This window comes from Leuciscus leuciscus, assembly GCF_965113295.1.
Source record: "Leuciscus leuciscus genome assembly, chromosome: 19".
Taxonomy (NCBI): domain Eukaryota; kingdom Metazoa; phylum Chordata; class Actinopteri; order Cypriniformes; family Leuciscidae; genus Leuciscus; species Leuciscus leuciscus.
This window is the reverse complement of record NC_138743.1, coordinates 7,570,659-7,589,587: the sequence shown is the minus strand read 5'-3', so window position 1 is coordinate 7,589,587 and position 18,929 is coordinate 7,570,659. Positions and strand designations below refer to the sequence as shown.

General features: G+C 37.8%; 1 protein-coding gene and 2 long non-coding RNA genes across 6 annotated transcripts in view; 2 read left to right on the top strand and 1 right to left on the bottom strand.

The window, feature by feature from the left end:
- The window catches only part of atad2b (ATPase family AAA domain containing 2B), a 95,109-nt gene that overhangs the window by 12,552 nt on the left and 63,628 nt on the right, over nucleotides 1–18,929 (top strand). For all 4 annotated transcript variants that reach the window (XM_082148565.1, XM_082148563.1, XM_082148566.1 and 1 more), the window contains exons 15-20: nucleotides 556–646; nucleotides 1,064–1,375; nucleotides 4,490–4,634; nucleotides 5,407–5,593; nucleotides 6,257–6,442; nucleotides 16,898–17,033. In XM_082148565.1, the coding sequence (XP_082004691.1) occupies nucleotides 556–646; nucleotides 1,064–1,375; nucleotides 4,490–4,634; nucleotides 5,407–5,593; nucleotides 6,257–6,442; nucleotides 16,898–17,033 (1,057 nt within the window). The remainder of the gene's footprint in view (nucleotides 1–555; nucleotides 647–1,063; nucleotides 1,376–4,489; nucleotides 4,635–5,406; nucleotides 5,594–6,256; nucleotides 6,443–16,897; nucleotides 17,034–18,929) is intronic.
- LOC309483044 lies at nucleotides 1,473–4,394 on the bottom strand. The gene is made up of 3 exons (XR_014200476.1): nucleotides 4,180–4,394; nucleotides 3,109–3,472; nucleotides 1,473–1,596 (listed from the first exon to the last, which is right to left on the bottom strand). It is a non-coding gene; the product is annotated as an uncharacterized lncRNA (long non-coding RNA).
- Nucleotides 8,727–16,079, top strand: LOC309483046. The gene is made up of 2 exons (XR_014200478.1): nucleotides 8,727–10,800; nucleotides 11,119–16,079. It is a non-coding gene; the product is annotated as an uncharacterized lncRNA (long non-coding RNA).

The following is an 18,929-nucleotide window of genomic DNA, read 5'->3' as shown; positions in this document are numbered from 1 at the left end:
AGATGAATTACTATTAGTTATTACAATTTATAACATAATTTGTAATAAATGTAGAATCAATTGTGAAAAACAGTCTGTATTTTCATTTTTATTTATATATAAATGTACACACATTTATTTTGTTACTATTATTTTATTTACTTTTTCAATCAGAACTGTTTATTTGTCACAGAATCAGTAGAGTAGGGAAAATAAACAAACTGGGAATAGATCGGCTTTTAAGACCATATATAAAGCTAGAAAACGCCACAAATTTGTCATACATATACATATAAATATATAAAATTGTCAAACATAGTTACACCCCGGCATAGTTCATGACTGCGTCAAGTACGCCTGAGCTTTGTAGCTGAAGTTGTAATATCAGGTCAGGTCTGTGCTCCTCTGATTTCTGGATGTGTATTGTGTTTATCTTCACAGCAGGGTGCTGGCTAATCAAACGTTAGCTCTTATGTTTTCTCCAGCCCCTTTGTTAAGAGTTTATGATCAAAACAGTTTGGCCGTGCTTTGTTTCATCTGTAAACTGTCTGTGTTTGTGTTTATGCTCACCAACAGGCCCGAAAGCACATTCTAGAAATCCACACCAGGGACTGGAGCCCCAAGCTAGCCGAACCCTTCATAAATGAGCTAGCCGAGAAATGTGTCGGTAAGATGGATGTAATAGTCATGATATAACTTTTATAAACAGTGTCTTAAAGTGTATTCTTAGATATTGGCATGTTTGTGTGACTTAATTCTTTTGCACTTTTCTCAAATTTTAGTCAAAGGTTTGCCTGATAATAAAAGGCTCATTTTTTTTGTTTAATTGTGTTAATTTTTGTGCACTTTTCTCAAATATAAAATTACATTTTCTCTATGAGTTGAATGGAACACATCATTAATAATTCTACTGTTAGCAAGGCTATAATGAAAACATAGTAATGCCTTTTTAATATTAATATACCCATTTATTTTTGTGTAATTATGCAACTATTAGCTTGTAAATATTTAAAGCTAGCTGTTTGTCCATATTTCTACATGGTGACAATCGTGTGTCCAACTCTGCTGTCTCCCCGTGTCTCAGGTTACTGTGGGGCCGACATCAAAGCACTTTGCACAGAGGCTGCGCTAGCGGCTCTGCGGCGGCGCTATCCTCAGATCTACGCCACCAGCCAGCGCTATCAGCTGGACGTGGGCTCCATCGTTTTGGGGGCGCAGGACTTTGGTTGTGCCCTTCGCTCTATAGTACCTGCGGGCCAAAGGGCTGTGGCTCCGCCCGGCCAGGCCCTTTCCTGCGTATTGAAGCCCCTGCTGGAGCCCACGCTGGCTCAAATGCTTTCCTGCCTGATGCGAGTCTTCCCCCACGCAGAGCTCCTGCACAGGGAACACACACACGGTACGCCCTCCACTTCCTGCTGATGGGTTTTATTTTGTTCGATTAGTTATTTCTTTTATACATCACAGGTACAAAAATTGCTTTCATTTTGTTTTTTTTCTTTGCCCTTCTTTTCTCATTTAGGTGTTTCGTCATCCATGTAAATCAATTTTTTTTAGAGCTTTTATAATTACCACCTCATATTTCTGCTGGGAATAGAATTTTCCCAGTGTTTTTAATGACTGCCCTCTTTGTAGTAGGGGTGTAACGATACACCAATGCCACGGTTCGGTTCATATCACGGTTTTGGAGCCACGGTTCGGTTCGGTTCGGTTCTGTTTGCTGTGGGGGCAGGGTTCATGGCAGGGCACCAGCAATAATAACGCTAGATTAACTTTAACTTTATTAACTGAACTTTATACAGTGGCTTCAGCCTTTCTTTAGAGCACTTAGCACACCTGAGTTAACTAAAATGAAATAAATGCCTCCACTGACTAGTCAGAAATAAACTGCACACCTGAGTAGGGTTGCCAACTTCAGAAAAGTAAAATGCGGGACAATCGTGGTTCTTTATAGGAAAACAAGGGACACTCAAAATATTTGTACTGCATCGCACAATGTACATCATTTCATTGTCTGCAGACAGTTAAGTATATGTTTAAAAGGTTATCAGACAAACACATTTGTATTGCTTAACCTATTTATGTACAATTTAATTCTAAAAATTATTGTAAAGTCATACAAACAAAATGTCACATTACAAACAAACCACCATTCAAAATAACAGCATTTATCTGAAATAGAAAGCTTTTTTAACATTATACATAGGCCTACAGTTCAAAAGTTTGAGGTTTGTAAGATAATTTTTTGGGGGAAAGAAATTAAAGAAAGTAATTGCCTACTTTTATTCAGCAAGGATGCATTACGTTAATCAAAAGTGACAGTAGCCTACATTTATAGTGTTACACAAGCTTTCTATTTCAAATAAATATCTTATGATCTTTACATTCTTCATTAAATCCTGGGGGGGAAAAAACAAACCAGTCTTAAACATTAATAATAATCAGAAATGTTTTGTGAGCATATTATTCCCTCAGGTAGATTACATGTTTTCTTGCGTGGCTGGATGTTGGACTCATGAACAATAATCACGTTGTTTGCATTCGCTAAAATTGATTTGCCGAAATCAAAACGTGGACAGTGAAAAGGAATTACCGTTAGCGCGAGACGAGTCCGGCTTGAAGCGGAAGCGACCAGACGGCAGAGGATTATGTTCGCAAAACAAACAATGATTTGTCTCAAAACGATGATTAAAAAATGCTGTGATATGTCATCATATTGGATGATGACAGGTGTCGGTGATTCGTGATCAGCACTGCTGCTGTTGCTGCTGTATCAGTCAGTGGTTGTGACTGGAGGGTCTTCAATCTCAATATGAGTTGCCATCCTGAAGTGCGTATGTAAACTCTCGAGCGTGATCGATCACCCAAATCACGTGACATGCACTTTATTTAGTAAATAATATTATAATAATATTTAGTAAAACTACAGCTCTAATTAGTTGTTAAAAGTGTACTCATCAATAACTATTTAATCAAATGTCAAGGAAGAAAAAAATAGTTTTGTGACAAAGTGATGTGAGAGTTGGGCCGGGGCAGCAGGGGGCGGGGCGCGTTCGGTTCGACATGAGAGTATCGCGGTTCGAACCGTGGCTGTTGTATCGCGGTTTGTCGGTTCGGTTTGAATATCGTTACACCCCTACTTTGTAGTAATAAGTCATGTGACTCCAATCCCTCCATTTTAGTCTTGAGCTTTTGCTTTGCTGTAGTTATACTGTTAAACTGCTTATTTGAAGTGAAACTTTATATGAAATGTTAGAGATGATTGATACATTGCTTGATACATTTTACAGATGATTGATACATTGATTGATACATTTTACAGATGATTGATAACGGGTGAGAAGTTAAATGAACAAATGAAACATGAAATCAAAATTGACCCCCTTTTTTAGGTTGATGAATAATATAAATATTTTATAAATGGTTAATTTTTCAAATAGAGCAATCTTTTTCCTCTGGAACAGTGGTCTTCACTATTTTTTTCATGAGAGCCACACTGATAGATAAATATGATAAATATGATCATATAACACCGATTTTATCATCACTGCATTGGTTACCTATAAAGTTCCGTATTAATTACAAGGTATTGCTACTGACTTATAAAGCCCTAAACGGCTTAGCTCCAGTCTATTTAACGGATCTTCTATCGCCCTATAATCCATCGCGCTCTTTAAGATCACTAAATTCAAGGCTTTTGGTCATACCTAGGATATCCAGAACCACGAAAGGAGGGAGAGCATTTTCACATTTGGCTCCAAAACTCTGGAATAGTCTTCCTGATACTGTTCGTTGCTCAGACTCGCTCTCCCAGTTTAAAACTAGATTAAAGTCGCATCTCTTCAGCCAGGCATTCATATAATCCTACAGTTCAAACTACAATCCGGCCTCTAGCTCATAAATGCCAGAGGAGAACTGGCCCCCGACTGAGCCTGGGTTCTCCCAAGGTTTTTTTTCTCCATTAGGTCACCTGATGGAGTTTTAGGACACCATTAGGTCACTTGATGGAGTTTTTCGGTTCCTTGCCACTGTTGCCTTTGGCTTGCTCAGTTGGGGATATTTTGGGGATATTTAATTTAATTTTATCAATCAATAAATTCCTCTTGAAACAAACTTTGTTGTATTATTTTAATTTAATACTGTGAAGCTGCTTTGATACAATCTGTATTGTGAAAAGCGCTATACAAATAAACTTGACTTGACTTGATAGGACAAAGTCAGTAGTAGGAGAGCCAATTTTACCGCAAACAAGTATCAAAAGTTACATCCAGTCATAAACACCCTGTCTGCTTATGAAGCTGTCATCCCTGAACATACAATATGCATTGCAATAAATACAAAAGGACAGGGGAAAAAAACATTCTTTATGATTTACCAGTCAAATTTGTAACGGAGACAAGATGATTTCCCTTAATGACAAAAAAAAGCCGTACGCTTTCCCACGCTTTTTTCGGGGCCGTAAAGCACTGTGATAGAAATGGCAGCATTTAAAGTTTCTTGCCTGTGATTTCAGACATGGACAATCATCTGTTGGTGGAGGACTCGTACAGCGAGGACGAGGAATGTCTTGGTGCTCCTTCCATTTATGAAACTCAGTCCGGATCGCCGAAGAAAGCAGCCTCCTGCACCACCCTTAAACCCTTTCTCCACTTTACCACGTGAGTTACATAAATTCATACAAAACTCAGTTGTCATCCTCAGCACCCTTTTGATTAATCCTTCATTTATTATGATTATGCATAATTAACAATATTGTCATGAACAATGACTACCATATAGCTGTTATCTTTTAGATTTAGAATGTTAGATATTATAATTTTTATTGGAATGTAAGAAGTTTAATTGTATTTTTAATTTATTCATTTTTACCATGAATATATTATTTAATGCTGATATGGCAATAGAAAATAAACCACAAACAAAATGTGTTGAATTGAAAAGTCCCTAAACCTGAGAGCTTTATTTGATAGTCAAGCTCTGTTTTGCTGCCATCTGTTGGAATGCTGTAGAACTGGCAGTCAGCACTGAGATGTCTTTTTGTTCCTCAGCAGACCTACTTCAATCTCGTTTGCATTGATTTGTTCTTCATGGTTCAGTGGTTGCGTTTTATGGCATTAGCTTGAGATCATCAATACTTGCAGCTCCTCGCACTTAAATGAGATGTTGGCAAGTGGTTCATCTCAATATATTAATATACAGTATAGATGTCAAATGCATGAAAATTTGTCGTCCCTGAAGAGCTGCCAACTTTATCAATTACCTTTATTTCTCTTCATTACATTATTGGAGTCTTAGTCAGTCATCATAGCTTGATTCCGCTTGTCAGCAACTCTTCCTGAATTCAGAATTTGAGGTTGTGTCTCGATAGATAGATGGATAGTAATACAGATGGATAGATGGATAATGACCTTTTTTCTTTTCTTTTTCCAGTTCTGCCTACCGGCAGCCCACCTCTTACCGGCCACGGCTGCTGCTGACGGGGCCCCAGGGCGCGGGGCAGAGCACACACCTGGCCCCTGCTGTGCTGCACCACCTGGAGAAGTTCACTGTGCACCGTCTTGACCTTCCCACGCTATACTCCGTCAGTGCCAAAACCCCAGAGGAGTCCTGTGCTCAGGCAAGCTGAGATGCACAATCACTTTTGAATATTTCACACAGCCTGTGTGTGGGGCTGTAGGCTTGTAGAATTAACAGTGTTGTGGCTAAGATGTGTGATCATGGTAGTCATCCGCCTTATTCTTAATGTTACAGCAGCTCAGCCATTTGTAGCATGAATGTGCGAGGCTTCGCTTCCAGTGCTTTGTGTCATTCGCTTCCAGTTATTTTTCCTGTACTAAAACGGTCCGTTATGCTGCTCGATGTTGCAAACTGCTATTTCTTACCATATTATTTTAATTTATTATATAATCATTAACACACTGGTTTGTAGCACAAATAGTTTAACCTTTTTTATTCTTTTTTTATTCTATACTTTATTCTTCTAGTTATTTACATAGCAGCTAATGAATCAGAGATCTTGCTCATTCACAAAAAATAGCTTCTGCATTGCAAAAAATAAGGTAGATAGTTTGGAAACACTATAACATTTATTGATAAGTCAGTAACTAATTAACAAAGATTGGATTTGCATTACAGAGAAATATATATATATATATATATATATAGTACTAAAAATGAAAGGTCAGTAAAAAGGTTGGCAGTACATACAAGATATAAAAATCAGACATTTTTATTGTTGTGCCCTGCATAGTAGTTATATTAGGTTTGTGTGTGTTTGTAGGTGTTTCGTGAGGCTCGGCGGTGTTTACCCAGCATCATCTACATGCCTCACATCAGTGACTGGTGGGAAGCCATCAGTGAGACGGTCAAGAGCAGCTTCCTCACACTGCTGCAGGACGTGCCCTCATTCACGCCGCTGCTCATCCTCGCCACAGCAGAGACTGTCTACCAGCAGCTCCCTGACGAGGTGACCAATCTGTCCCCTATCTCCCCTGAACATACCTCAAACCATAAATATACATTGTTGCATAGCAGTTTGTGCTAGAGAAATGAAAGTGTGTGGCTTGTTGTGGAGAGAAGTACTATTACCCTATATATATATACCCCTAATATATATATATATATATATATATTAGGGGTGTAACGAAACACAAAACTGACTGTTCGGTACGTCCCGCGGTTTTGACGGTTTGGTGGGGTGGGGGGGTCTAGAAAGCTAAAAAAAATTAGAAATAATTTTGAAATAATAACAGTGATTGAACAGTGAAAAAATTAACAAATTGTGTCTTTGTCTTTAAATGAATTAAATTACAATTAAACGTTTCTCAAGGATAAAAAATAAATAAAATCTGCTAATGCTGTAAACTATATAGGGTTTCTATATACCCGCACATTACTTTAACATTAAAGGTTAACAACAGAGCCTAGACTTTTAGCCTAAATTCAGATGTTATTTATTTTTAGATATAATAATCACCACTCAACACATTGTATGAAAACATGTAAACTGTACATAAGGCAGTTTTTGCATTAACAAATTTTTTACAGTTTTTACTCTAATTCGTTATTGAAATATAAAAATGTACACAGTTGCTGTCATCATGACAGATATTTTAAACATACATTAAATAATCAAGATATCATTAACAGGTTAAGTAAAATAGCTAATATATTGCATTTATTTAGTGCCAGAGAACCGACAAGCTCTCGACACTGAATGACTTGCCTTAGGTAAATATAATGCTATGTGACAAACTAAGCTGTTTTATTGACGTCTTTCCGCTGCTGAAACACTGATTGATCGATTACACGAGTTATGATGCCTTTCAGTAAGCATACTGTATCTTTCAACATACCTTCAGGTGTCCATTCATGTTTATTCTGTAACTGAGGAAGAGATGATCGCATTTACTCGCGCTATATAAATATATATATTAGGGCTGTCCCCGACTATGGATTTTCATAGTCGAATCAGAATCGTCATGTCTTGCCCATAGTCGACTAATAGTCGAATCATGTGTATGGGGGCGGGGCTTTAACGTTTCAAAGCCGCGATGTACAGAAAATCACACAAAGATATAGAAGAAAATGTATAAAAACATTTTTGATCAATAAAACTAAGAAATAACATAAATAACTCCAGAAAGGCCACACTGCAGATTTGCATTTCACATGCAAATCAAATTAAATCGGCTAAATTACCTGTGCGAGCAGGCCAGCCTACAGCACAACATCGATGCACCGAAAAAATAAACAATTAATTTACTAAATTAAATTAGAACAGAATATACCTTTCTAATAAATAAAAATACAAAACGAAATAAATCAGATTCAAGTCACAGGATGAGGAGCAAATGTGTGCAAAATGCCTAAAGTGCAGGGGAACATATATTCAAAACACAAGCCACAAATAGTTAGATTAGATAACCCTGAGAGATTAATAAATAAAATAAAAATAAAGAAATTATTAAAATAACGATAGTAGCCAGAATTTTCAACTTTGTCTTTTTAACTGCAGAAACAGCAATAAATGCTAAACTAGAGTGGCAGTCTTTTTAGCTAATAATGTTCACAGCATCCAAAAATAAAATTAGAACCGGCTGAAAAGTTTTGAAATCACTTGTACCCTATACCTGATCGAGAGAACAAATCCTGAACGTCTTTCACTCGGTCTGTCCGTTGGAGTCTTTTCAAATTGTGCGCGCGGATAAAATACATTCTAACGTGAAACCCAGTCTATGCGTGAAACATGTTAACGGTGGCCGGCAGAAGTGCGATCATGGTTTTCCTGATGCTAAATCCAGCCTTGGAGAATATCCTTTCTGATGGTGTACATCCACACTTTAGATTTTCTTATCCCAGACATTGTTAAAGATTTAAATCCTTGCCGCGAAGACGCTCCTCTGTCGGTCACGGATTGAAAGTGAAACTTAAATCTGTCACGGGGTGTTTGGATTTATTCACGCACGTTAAAAAATATTTATTAAAAGCTTCTTTCTTTGCACATTTTTATATAGGCCTACAGCATTATCATAATAGGCTGAATATTAACGTATTTACATAAAAGCTAGTTCTATGTGAAATCAGACATTGAGCGCCCTCATATAGCCAAAGTGGCATGATCCTCGTTTCATAACATCTCTGCGAAGATTCGACCGTGAGATCGGTAGTCGAATCAGGCTCCTCCTATCGAAGCATCGAATCTTCGACTATTCGGGGTCACCCCTAATATATATATATATATATATATATATATATATATAGTATGTGTATGTTAGTGTATTTATATTGGTGTATATACATTATCTTTTCCCTCACAGTTTCTTTTACACTTTTTGTCCGCCTGTTCTCCTTTTTCTTCAAGGTCTGACCTGTACCCATCATTCCCTTTCTTTTCTTTTCTTTTCTTTTCTAGTCCTTTTCTAAGCGCACCAGGGGCATTAAAATCAATTCTCAAAGACATGGCAGGAAGAGCATGTGAGAGAAGTCTTTAAAATGAAAGGAGCAGCGAGAGAGTGGAAGGCAGAGATAAGTAATGCAGTCTGAAGTCACATAACAAAAAAAAAAAATATATATTCTCCCTTAATTATGCTGACGGGGAGTCACTCTGGCAGCGCTGCGGTTTCACCTCACAATCCAGCATCAAGAGCCTCCAGCGGCTCATGCTGTGCGCCCCATGCATCCCAGGGTGCGTCGCTGGGCGACTGGTGATTGGCTGGTGGCGAAGCCCTTGATCATAGCCCCTGCTGAAATGACTGATGCCCACCAGGAGGGCACGAGCGTATTTAGAACTAAAGCATTAATGTTATTGACAGGCGCGTCTCTCGCTCACTCTATCCCTGCAAGGTGTGTTCATTAAAGCCAGGCTCGTTCCTCTGAGGAACGACACATGTTTAATTGATAGTAGACATGGGTGGGTTGCTTATTTCACCCTCTCTGTGGCACTGGGTTTTTGTCACACTTGTTTGTGTTTCCTCATTTGCTTTGGAAATTTGACTCAACTTTCAGTGTTGAAGGACCCTTTGAAAACCCCTGTGGTGTCTTCACTTTGATATTCTACCTATATATGACAGTGTTTTGATTTAGATTCTGCAGTCGGTGCATGTAATTCTATTCGTGGTTATTTGTATAGTGCTTTTTACAATACATGTTGTTTCAAAACAGCTCTACTGAAAAAACATTTTAAAAAAGTTAATTTAAATAATCAAATAATGTGCAGAGAATATATAGATAAATATAGTCATTCTTGGGTGGATTTTGCTGAAAAGTGAAATTAAATGTTAAACATCGTGTAAAAATGTATCATCTTTTATTGGAAAATTAAGCATTATATGAAACTTTGATAATTGCCTTAATCTTTTAAACCGAGAAGATGGTGTTTAAACTACATTTTCTAAAAATCACCTGTCAAGTTTATAATCTATATTACATCAGCATATAAGTCAAACTGAACGACTACAGAGACTCATCTCAACATCATTTAACCAAAATTATGGCAAAAAAAGTTCAGTCAAGAATAGAAAATTGTTGAAAATATTCAAATCAGGAATGTTACAATCAGAATGCATAGTCCGTGAATTAAAAATGTCCGTCAAAACCAACATGTTGAACAATGTTCACTAACCTTTCAAAGTTTTTCCTTTTGGATTTGCGTTTGTTCTCTTTAGCATGCAGTGTGAAGTATTTCACTCAGTTTCACTCAGGATCATTCCAATTCAATATCAGCGAGTGAAGAGCAAATTTATACTCTCATGCATTATGTATTACATGTGTTATCGTCTCTGATAACGCTCAGGCTGCCATTTTCTCCCTTTTCTTGGAAAGCGATGGCGCATTGAAAACATCCAGTTGTGTGGGTTTTCCAGGTAATGCGTGTACTCGCTCGACCTCTGCTTCTCGTAAATACTGCCGTGTATTGTGCATAGTATTTTTTGACAGACATCAATGTTGTGATATTCAAATGATGTGGATTTCAAAGCATTCAGAGAAAGGATTGATTGTCCATGAGTGTGTTATGTCTATGTTTTTTAGATCTAATATTCCAGCCGACAGCCAGCCCAAGTTTTTGATGGATGTGATAACGCAAGGGGTGGGCTATGGTTTGATTTTTGGGTAGTTATAAAACTGGTTGGAGACGTTCAAAATGCTTTTTGCGTAGGTCATTATACTAATTTTACGGAAATACGTTTATTTTGTGGCTTAAATAAATTACATGTTACTCAGACACTGACATGTTTGGCTTGTCAAAAATGTTACATTCAGCTGTCGCAAATTTGTTGACTTTTCAAAATCAAGTTAATTTTCTTTTACCTTGGAAAAGGACTGGTTGTGATGCACTTTAAAAAACATTTTTTATTGTTCCTTATATCGAAAATCGTACTTTTAAAACCATTATATCCGCCACACCATTACACATCCACCAGCCTGTGCTGTTGATACAAGGCGGGATAGATCCATGCTTTCATGCCAAATTCTGACCCTATGATCAAAATGTCGCGGCAGAAATCTAGATGTTTTTCCAATCTTCAACTGTCCAATTTTGGTGAGCCGTGCAAATTTTATCCTCATTTTTCTATTTTTAGCTGACAGCAATGTCACATAAATCCTCTTTCCTATTCTGATGCTCAGTTTGAACTTCAGCAGATCTTGATGTACATTACTGTATAATGTTGGGATGCCAAATTGTTACATTAAAAAAAGATTGATATTTTTACAATTACTTTATTTTATTTTTATAATTACATTTTATTTTTAGATTCATTTAGACAAAATAGTATAATTTTTATATTGGCCAATTGTACTTATCGGTCATAAAATTTATAATAATTATTGGTATTTATAATAATTATTAATAACTTAATTATCTGCCAAATATGATATTTAAATGATATTTTATATGATATGTAATATTGCGCATCCTTAGTTCCATCTTTAAAAGAACGTTCCTTTTTGTTGGCTGAATGTTAACCAATAGCTCAACAGCAATTCAGGCTTCTCTTGCACATCCTGGTCAAAAAGCCTCTAAAGTGTATCCAGCAATGTCTCAGGGGGACAGTATTCCTCCACAATATTGCTATGGCTCAATTGTGGTATTGAACACACTTTTGTTATAATCCAGTCCATTCCTGATGGATACAATCAAGTCCCGTCCTTGTACAGCCTGTTTCAATAAAAAATGCCATAGTATAGAAGTGAAATGGGTTACGAATGTTGTTTTATGTTGACGTCAACCTCAAGTTTTGACAGCCACGGAAGATCTGAAGTGGCTTTGAATGGTGAAGTGGGCAAATTCTGAGGATCGACTGTCTGAATCCACAAAGCTTGTTCCCGCTTTGAAACGTATCCCAAGGCCCCTTTGGTGGAATCGTACCATCCTCGCTCTGAATCGTACCACCCTTACCTTGGTGTGAGAGTCGTTTCTTCATCCGGGCAGGGGGTCCGGTGCTAAATCCGCGATCAATACTGCAGCTTCACAGTAACACCACAAGAGATCTACGGTCAGATTCTCTTTTAGAGTAAACCATCCCGGCCTCTCCCGCTCATGAGCACTGGAATCCCTAGGGCCTCTGAAGTTTGGAGACGGAAGGTTTGTGTGTGGAATTCAGAAAGGAGCCCTGTAAAGCATCAGGAAATGTTTGGCCTTCACTGATTTCAGCGGGTAGTTATATGAAGTACTCGGTAGTCATGCTTTAGAATAAGATGGTAATGCATTTTCCTGTATGGAAAGTGACTTTTAAAGTAACCCATTGGGGGAAAACACTGGTGCTTAAGAAACGTTTTGCATGTAAAACGCTTTCCTGTAGCTCAGTGGTAAGAGCATTGCGTTAACAACGCAAGGTTGTGGGTTCGATCCCAGGGGATTGCACATACCTATGTATAAATGTATAGGATAATGCAATGTAAGTCGCTTTGGATAAATGCGTCTGCCAAATGCATAAATGTAAATGTAAAAGTATGAGTGAATGGCGTAAATAATGGTAGAGGAATATGTTTAATGTTTTTAACTTGAACACTTTAGCGTGGATGTGTGATTTCTGGAATCTGATGGATATATCCATAGCTACCTGTGATCGCATATCAAAAAGCATCAGACTAAATAGCGCCCCACCAGATTGAACCCGACAATGCTAAGACTAAATTATTACAAGTTTAGTGTATGTGAATTGACTTGGAGATTGGCAAATAACAAGGTGGACGGAAGGTTATTTGTTCCAGAATTTTAATTTTTTTTGGGTTATGCTGGTTGAAAGTCTCTTCATATCCTATTATGTGCTAATTGTATCATATTATGTGCTTTGAGACATGAGGTAGTTTAACGCCGGCTCTTGTGACACCTTTGTTTGCTCCCTTCTGTACTCGTTCATGTGTTTTGAAGGAGTGGCGCCTGTGGAGACAGTCTGAAGGGAGGGTGGGATCTTATGCTTTCAAAGCTAAATCGCTATTGCTAGTCTCTCTGAGAATTGCCTACCCTACCTTTTAAAGTGTTTTTTTTTTTTTTTTTGTGGTGAAGGAAAACCAAGGAGTCTTTAAAGCATCTCTTTTGTTGACAGCTGGTTTTCAAGTGCTTCTCGTTACAAGTTTGGCAAGATGATTGACGTGTGTTGTGTTCCCAAATGCACATTAATAATTGACCCAAACTCGCAGCACATGCAGAGATGATGTGATGATGCAGAGTTCATGTGATGCAGCATTTACTGTGAACGAGCTTTTGTGATGTGATAATGGAACCAAGCCATACTGTGAATTTTGTTTTATTACGTTAGGAAAAAATTCCTCTAATGAAAAGAAATCCTCCCTAGTGTGTCTTTTTACTCTTAAGTGTCAAAAGCATGTATGTTAGTCAAGTGTCGAAAGTAACTGTTATGTTAAGATGTGTAGTTGATTCGGTGACTCTATTTTGATTCAGACCAAGTTGTTTCGCTAGTCAGTTTGACGAACCAAAGGATTGTGATTTGTTCTCACATAGAGGTTTATATTATATTATGTTAATTATTCTAAATTGACTCGTTATATTGACAAACATGGTTGTAATATAAAATATAAAAAAACTAAATAGCAGTAACAATTTGGTCTTAAGTGGGGAATATATTGAACCTACTTTGGTTCAAGATTAAAAAAGGTTCATTAGCCCCTGAGCTTGCATTAAGTGCAGCCCAAATATGCAAAGTAGAAGCTCGAGAACAGTTTGCTCTGGCCCTCGGCTTCTGGCACGTTCATCGAGACAGCTGTCCTCTCTGCGGCACTGCACATCAGGGGTGAGGCCTCCGACAAATTAAAAGAAACTGCAACAAAATAACCACTAGAAATCTCTCAACTCGTCCATTCCCTCACATTTCTTAAAGAGAAAGATGTAGAGACAGATGCCAGTTCCGTCTGTAAACAGCATCTGCAGCGGGAGTAGGTGGCATGGATCACAGGAAGGAGGTACGTGCCCCTGTGCCCGGCTGCGGGAAGGCTTTTGGCTCATGCCACCGTGTGTAGAAGGGATGCCAGTTGTCAGCTCCAGCAGTGAAAGGTTACACCTCAGTGTGCACTTATTAGTTCACTGTAATACCTTCAGGGTCTGTTTTGAGCAGCCTGGTGTCTTTTTATCTGTTTGTTTAATTTATCTTAGACAATATGGGTAATGAAGTTTTATCGTAAATTAAGATTTACAATCTCTACAATACATTCAATATGAAATGTGGAAGGTGATATCAATATGACTAGTATATATTAAGCTTTTAATAACACTGACTTTTTTTTCTGTGTTAAAATACTTTCTAATATTCCAGATTAACATGAAAATGTTAAAATGTTTTTAATCAGTCTTTTTTTACTTGTTTTCATTACAATGGAAAATAAAAACAAATTTTCCATTTTTTAATTTTCTAAAAATCCTCGAAACAAGATGCGTTTACTTGAGAAGTGGCAATGAAAGATATTAAGGCTTGTTTTTAGAGATGTATTGTCAATAAGTAACAGTTTGTATGTTGATTTTCCCCAAGTTGTGAATATTGTGTCGCTTAAAAGGAAAAGTCTACCCAAAATGTTGTTTCAAACCTGTATGACTTAATGTCTTTTTCACAACACAAAAGATGATGATTTGGAGAATGTTGGGGTTCAAATATCATTGGAGCCCATTGACTTTCATTCATAGACAAAAAAAACACTGAGACATTTTTCAAAATGTCATCTTTTGTGTTGCACAAAAGAATGAAAGTCAGACAGGTTTTGGAACGACTTGAGGGTGAGTAAATAATGACAGCACAGCATTTCCATTTTTGGGTGAACTTTTTTTAGGACATTTTTAGGACAGCAAATGGTTTGAAACACTCCTTATAAATGTACTTGTTTGGTGAAACTTCATTTTACCTCTCCTTTTTTTTTTTTGTGTGTCAATGAACATCCTGAAAATGTCACATAATGAAAGTAAATTACACTGTAAATGTCCTTTCATGTTGAATTTAAATTAGGATATAACACTGGTTTGCAAATCCCAACTTTATTCTTTCTATTCTATAAAGTTTCTTGTCTACTTGTTGTTCATGTGAAGTAAAGATGAAACATGTTTCAATAGGAGATAGACAGGAAGAGACAAGAAATGTGTTTTTGATTTCCACATTTCCCCAGGATGTCTCTTGCGAGTTGAAAGGCCCATTTAGTCTCTCGGCTCTCTGCCTCTCAGAATCTGCATTAGTCTCCAAGGCTTCCATCAGCTCTGAGACAAATCATAAAATCACTACCTGTCTCTTTTGTGGGTTACTTGCTCTGCTTCCCTTCATCTCACCTCAAGAGTTTGGACCAAAGAAGCCTGAAAGCAACCTGAGTGCAAACAAATCTGCCTAGAGGAGAATAATGCAGTTGATGAGGGGTTGTTTGGATCTTCAACACCCGCTCATGATTGGATATTGAACTTAAGTGCTCCACGGATCCTCATTATGGAGAACTTCACTCCTAGTGCCGCCGCCTTGTTGTAATATTTGGGGAGCCCTGGGGACTTTTTAAAATAACTCTGTTTACACAAGGGTATGAGAGCTTTCAGATATTTAGAAGTCTTTAGCCTTTACCTGGATTCATTTGTCCTGATTGCTGCAGCCTTTTGAGAAACTTACATGAACTTCTTGTGAAGTTTTAACTGCTGATTCAGTAAAAAATTCTCCCAGACTGCAGTAATTGGACTGGCATGGCACACTTTACCATGTGAAATTAGAGTTGAATATAGCAATATGAAACTGCTCATTAAAACAATCTTCAGTGACACCTGAGACCATGTGCACCCAGACACTGATCATTATTTTCAGGTTTTTTAACTTCATGCATGAGTCTTCGGCTGTCGGGAAGGATGCGTGCATCACATTTCTTCTCCAACCTTTCATTATGTTTCGTCAAATCACTCTTCATTAAAGCCTTTTGTTATCCTGCTCTTCTAATTGGCCAACTGACAGTGGCCATGATTTTGTCAAGAAGGACTTGTTACTGGATCACCATGTTTTGTTGCTCCTGGAGCTACATTCTGTCTAACGCTGATCACTAACTACCCCAAAAATTAGAGAAAATAATTGCCTGTTTAAGAATCAAGTTGTAACCCAAATCTAATTGTTAACTAGCCTTAAATTATGCAATTTATTTTTTATTTTTTTATGTGTTGTTTTAAGCCCTAATCTCAGTGTGCGCATTTAATAATAATTGCTTATGCCAAATTACTTATGCAAACATGTACTTGAATTTTTGAACGTTTGAACACTCAAGCCACTTAATTTTTATTCGGAAGATAAACACTTTTCCAACTCACTCATCACAGACGTGTTCTTCACACATCATGTTGGTTTGATTTTCTTCCTGCTTTGTATTTCACCCTATAAATACTGTATGTTTACCAACAAACTTTCTTTGCAAACTTCAAACTGAGCAGAACAATGCTTCATGCCGGGAGAAATGTTTTCGAGAGTCAGAGCCCGTCATGCACTGTGCTTTCGGGGGGGGAAACAGGGAGAAAAAAACCCCACAATGCTACGCATCAGAACAAAGAATGCTGTGGGAAAACCAAACCGACAGGGTTCAACACAAGTTTTAAATGAGTTTGTATGTAGTCTGTCTCACTTTTTGGGGAGATGTGAGATACTTTTTTCTGGAGTCCCAGAGATCTGATCCCTGCTTGTTGGAAGCATTTGAAAAGTAGGATGAGAGGGATTCCTTCCATGATTTTCACGGCAGATGTTCTGTTTGTATATATGTTGAATTCATGAGCCACTGGTTTGATGCTCAACTCAAGGCTGAAAGTGAAATATTAGTTTCATTATATATTTATCATTGGGAATTTTATTTTGGAAGCTGAAAAACTCAAAATTCTAGTATTGGGTAATTTTTGTTGTTTAAATTTCTAAGTGTTGTTTAAATGTATTTTTTAAAATGCCTCTTTCTTTCTTTTTCTTTTTTACAGCTAAAATGCATCTTCAGCCGTTCATATGGGGAGGTGGTTTGTTTAACCATGCCGGGAGAGGAAGTACGTAGGAATTTTTTTTCAGACCTCATTCTGGTGCAGGCGGCCAAGGCTCCACTCCGCAGTAGAAAAACAGGTAAGTGTTTACCATGGTTAACCCAGAAGTATAGAATAGAATAGAATAGAATAGAATAGAATAGAATAGAATAGAATAGAATAGAATGAGGCATTTATATAGCGCTTTCATATGTACTACTGTACACCCAAAGCGCTTTACAATCATATCAGGGGATCTCTCCTCAACCACCACCAGTGTGTAGCATCCACTTGGATGATGCGACGGCAGCCACAGTACAACGGCGCCAGTGCGCTCACCACACACCAGCTATAGGTGGAGAGAGGAGAGAGAGTGATAGAGCCAATTCAATGTAAGGGGATTATTAGGAGGCCATGATTGGTAAGGGCCAATGGGTGGAATGTGGCCAGGACACCGGGGTTACACCCCTACTCTTTACGAGAAATGCCATGGGATTTTTAATGACCACAGAGAGTCAGGACCTCGGTTTTACGTCTCATCCGAAGGATTGTAGATAAATATAGATTTATCTACACTTAGGTTGATGTTATCTCCCCCTTTTTTAACCTTTTTAAAACTGCTTTACCAACTTGCAGCAATTATATCTGTCAAGCACCATGAACAATTAAGACTTAAATGATAAAAAGCAAACAAACCATGAAAATAAAAACAAAAGCACAAAACAAAATTACAAAAATTTAGATTTGAAATAAAAAATATTTAAAAGTATAAAAGCTAATTTCTCTTTCCTCGCCAGCGGTTTAAAAAAAAAGTTGCCAGCCAGTACCAGCATTTTTGATCATTTTCACTAAATGTTCATGGCCCCCAGAATATCTGAATATCAAAAGAAAGAATAGAGCCTCTTGGACACTACCACTTGAATGTGGGTAAGTTGGACAAAAAAGCAACATTTTGATGAAAAACCTGAGAAAATCGTATTTTTGTCAAAAAGTACATGCAGAACGATGATCAAAACATATAAAAAGTAGATAAGAGTCCATCAACACAACCAAAGCTTGCACAGTCCCATACCTCTTCCTCGGTCGACATTTCATTCAGTAACATTAGGCAGTTTTGATTTATATGCTGTTGAATGTCTTACGACATTCGCACTGCTTGTATCGCTTCTACTGCTTCTTCGCTTATTCTTGGATCTGGAGATTCTGTGCTCTTTCAGAAGATGCATAATAGCGCCCCCTACCGTATAACAGTGAAAACATGGATTGCTGGAAAATTCCGTCAATGGCGAAGTGTTAATATTATAAATACTGCTATAATAACGCTGATTTATCTGGACAGGAATAGACTTTTAAAAAATATCTTCTTTTATGCTCCACAGAAGAAAGTCATACAGGTTTGGAACTGACAATTCATTTTTGGGTGATAACTACTATTGCTGTCACTTTTCTCATTGCAATTACTTCCACCACCACCGCCGCTGCTGCTCCTCCAGAATTGCTACTGCTGTTGTTGCATAAATAGGGCATCCTGGGTGCTCCTCGTGATCTCTTCTGAATATCTTCTCCTTGTGTTCGATTACCATTCTCATCGGCTCCCTCACAGTTGGAGCCATTATAGCAGGGAATGGCTTTCAAGTGGAAATGCAAGCATCATGACCCATTGATGCAGAGCAGGGGTCCTCCCATGGGTCGACCACGGGCATCTCTGAATAAAACAAAAACTCTAATTCCTTTGGCAGCATAGCATCTGTGGTTGGAGAAAGGAGCTCTATTAAACGCCGGGCCATAACCATTAGCTATAATTACGCTCACAGTTAGCATGACTGCTTGCTAGCTGGTGCCACAAAGCAAATTGCTGAGGCTGGTGGCTCAATAATCGCCAGGCTCTCTGCCCAGATCTTTGGATTAGGTCCTCAGGCCTGTTTGGCGAGAAGATTTTTTTTTTTTGTCTGCAATATTTTACAAGGCATTGCCACATTAGCACTCTTTGCTTGGT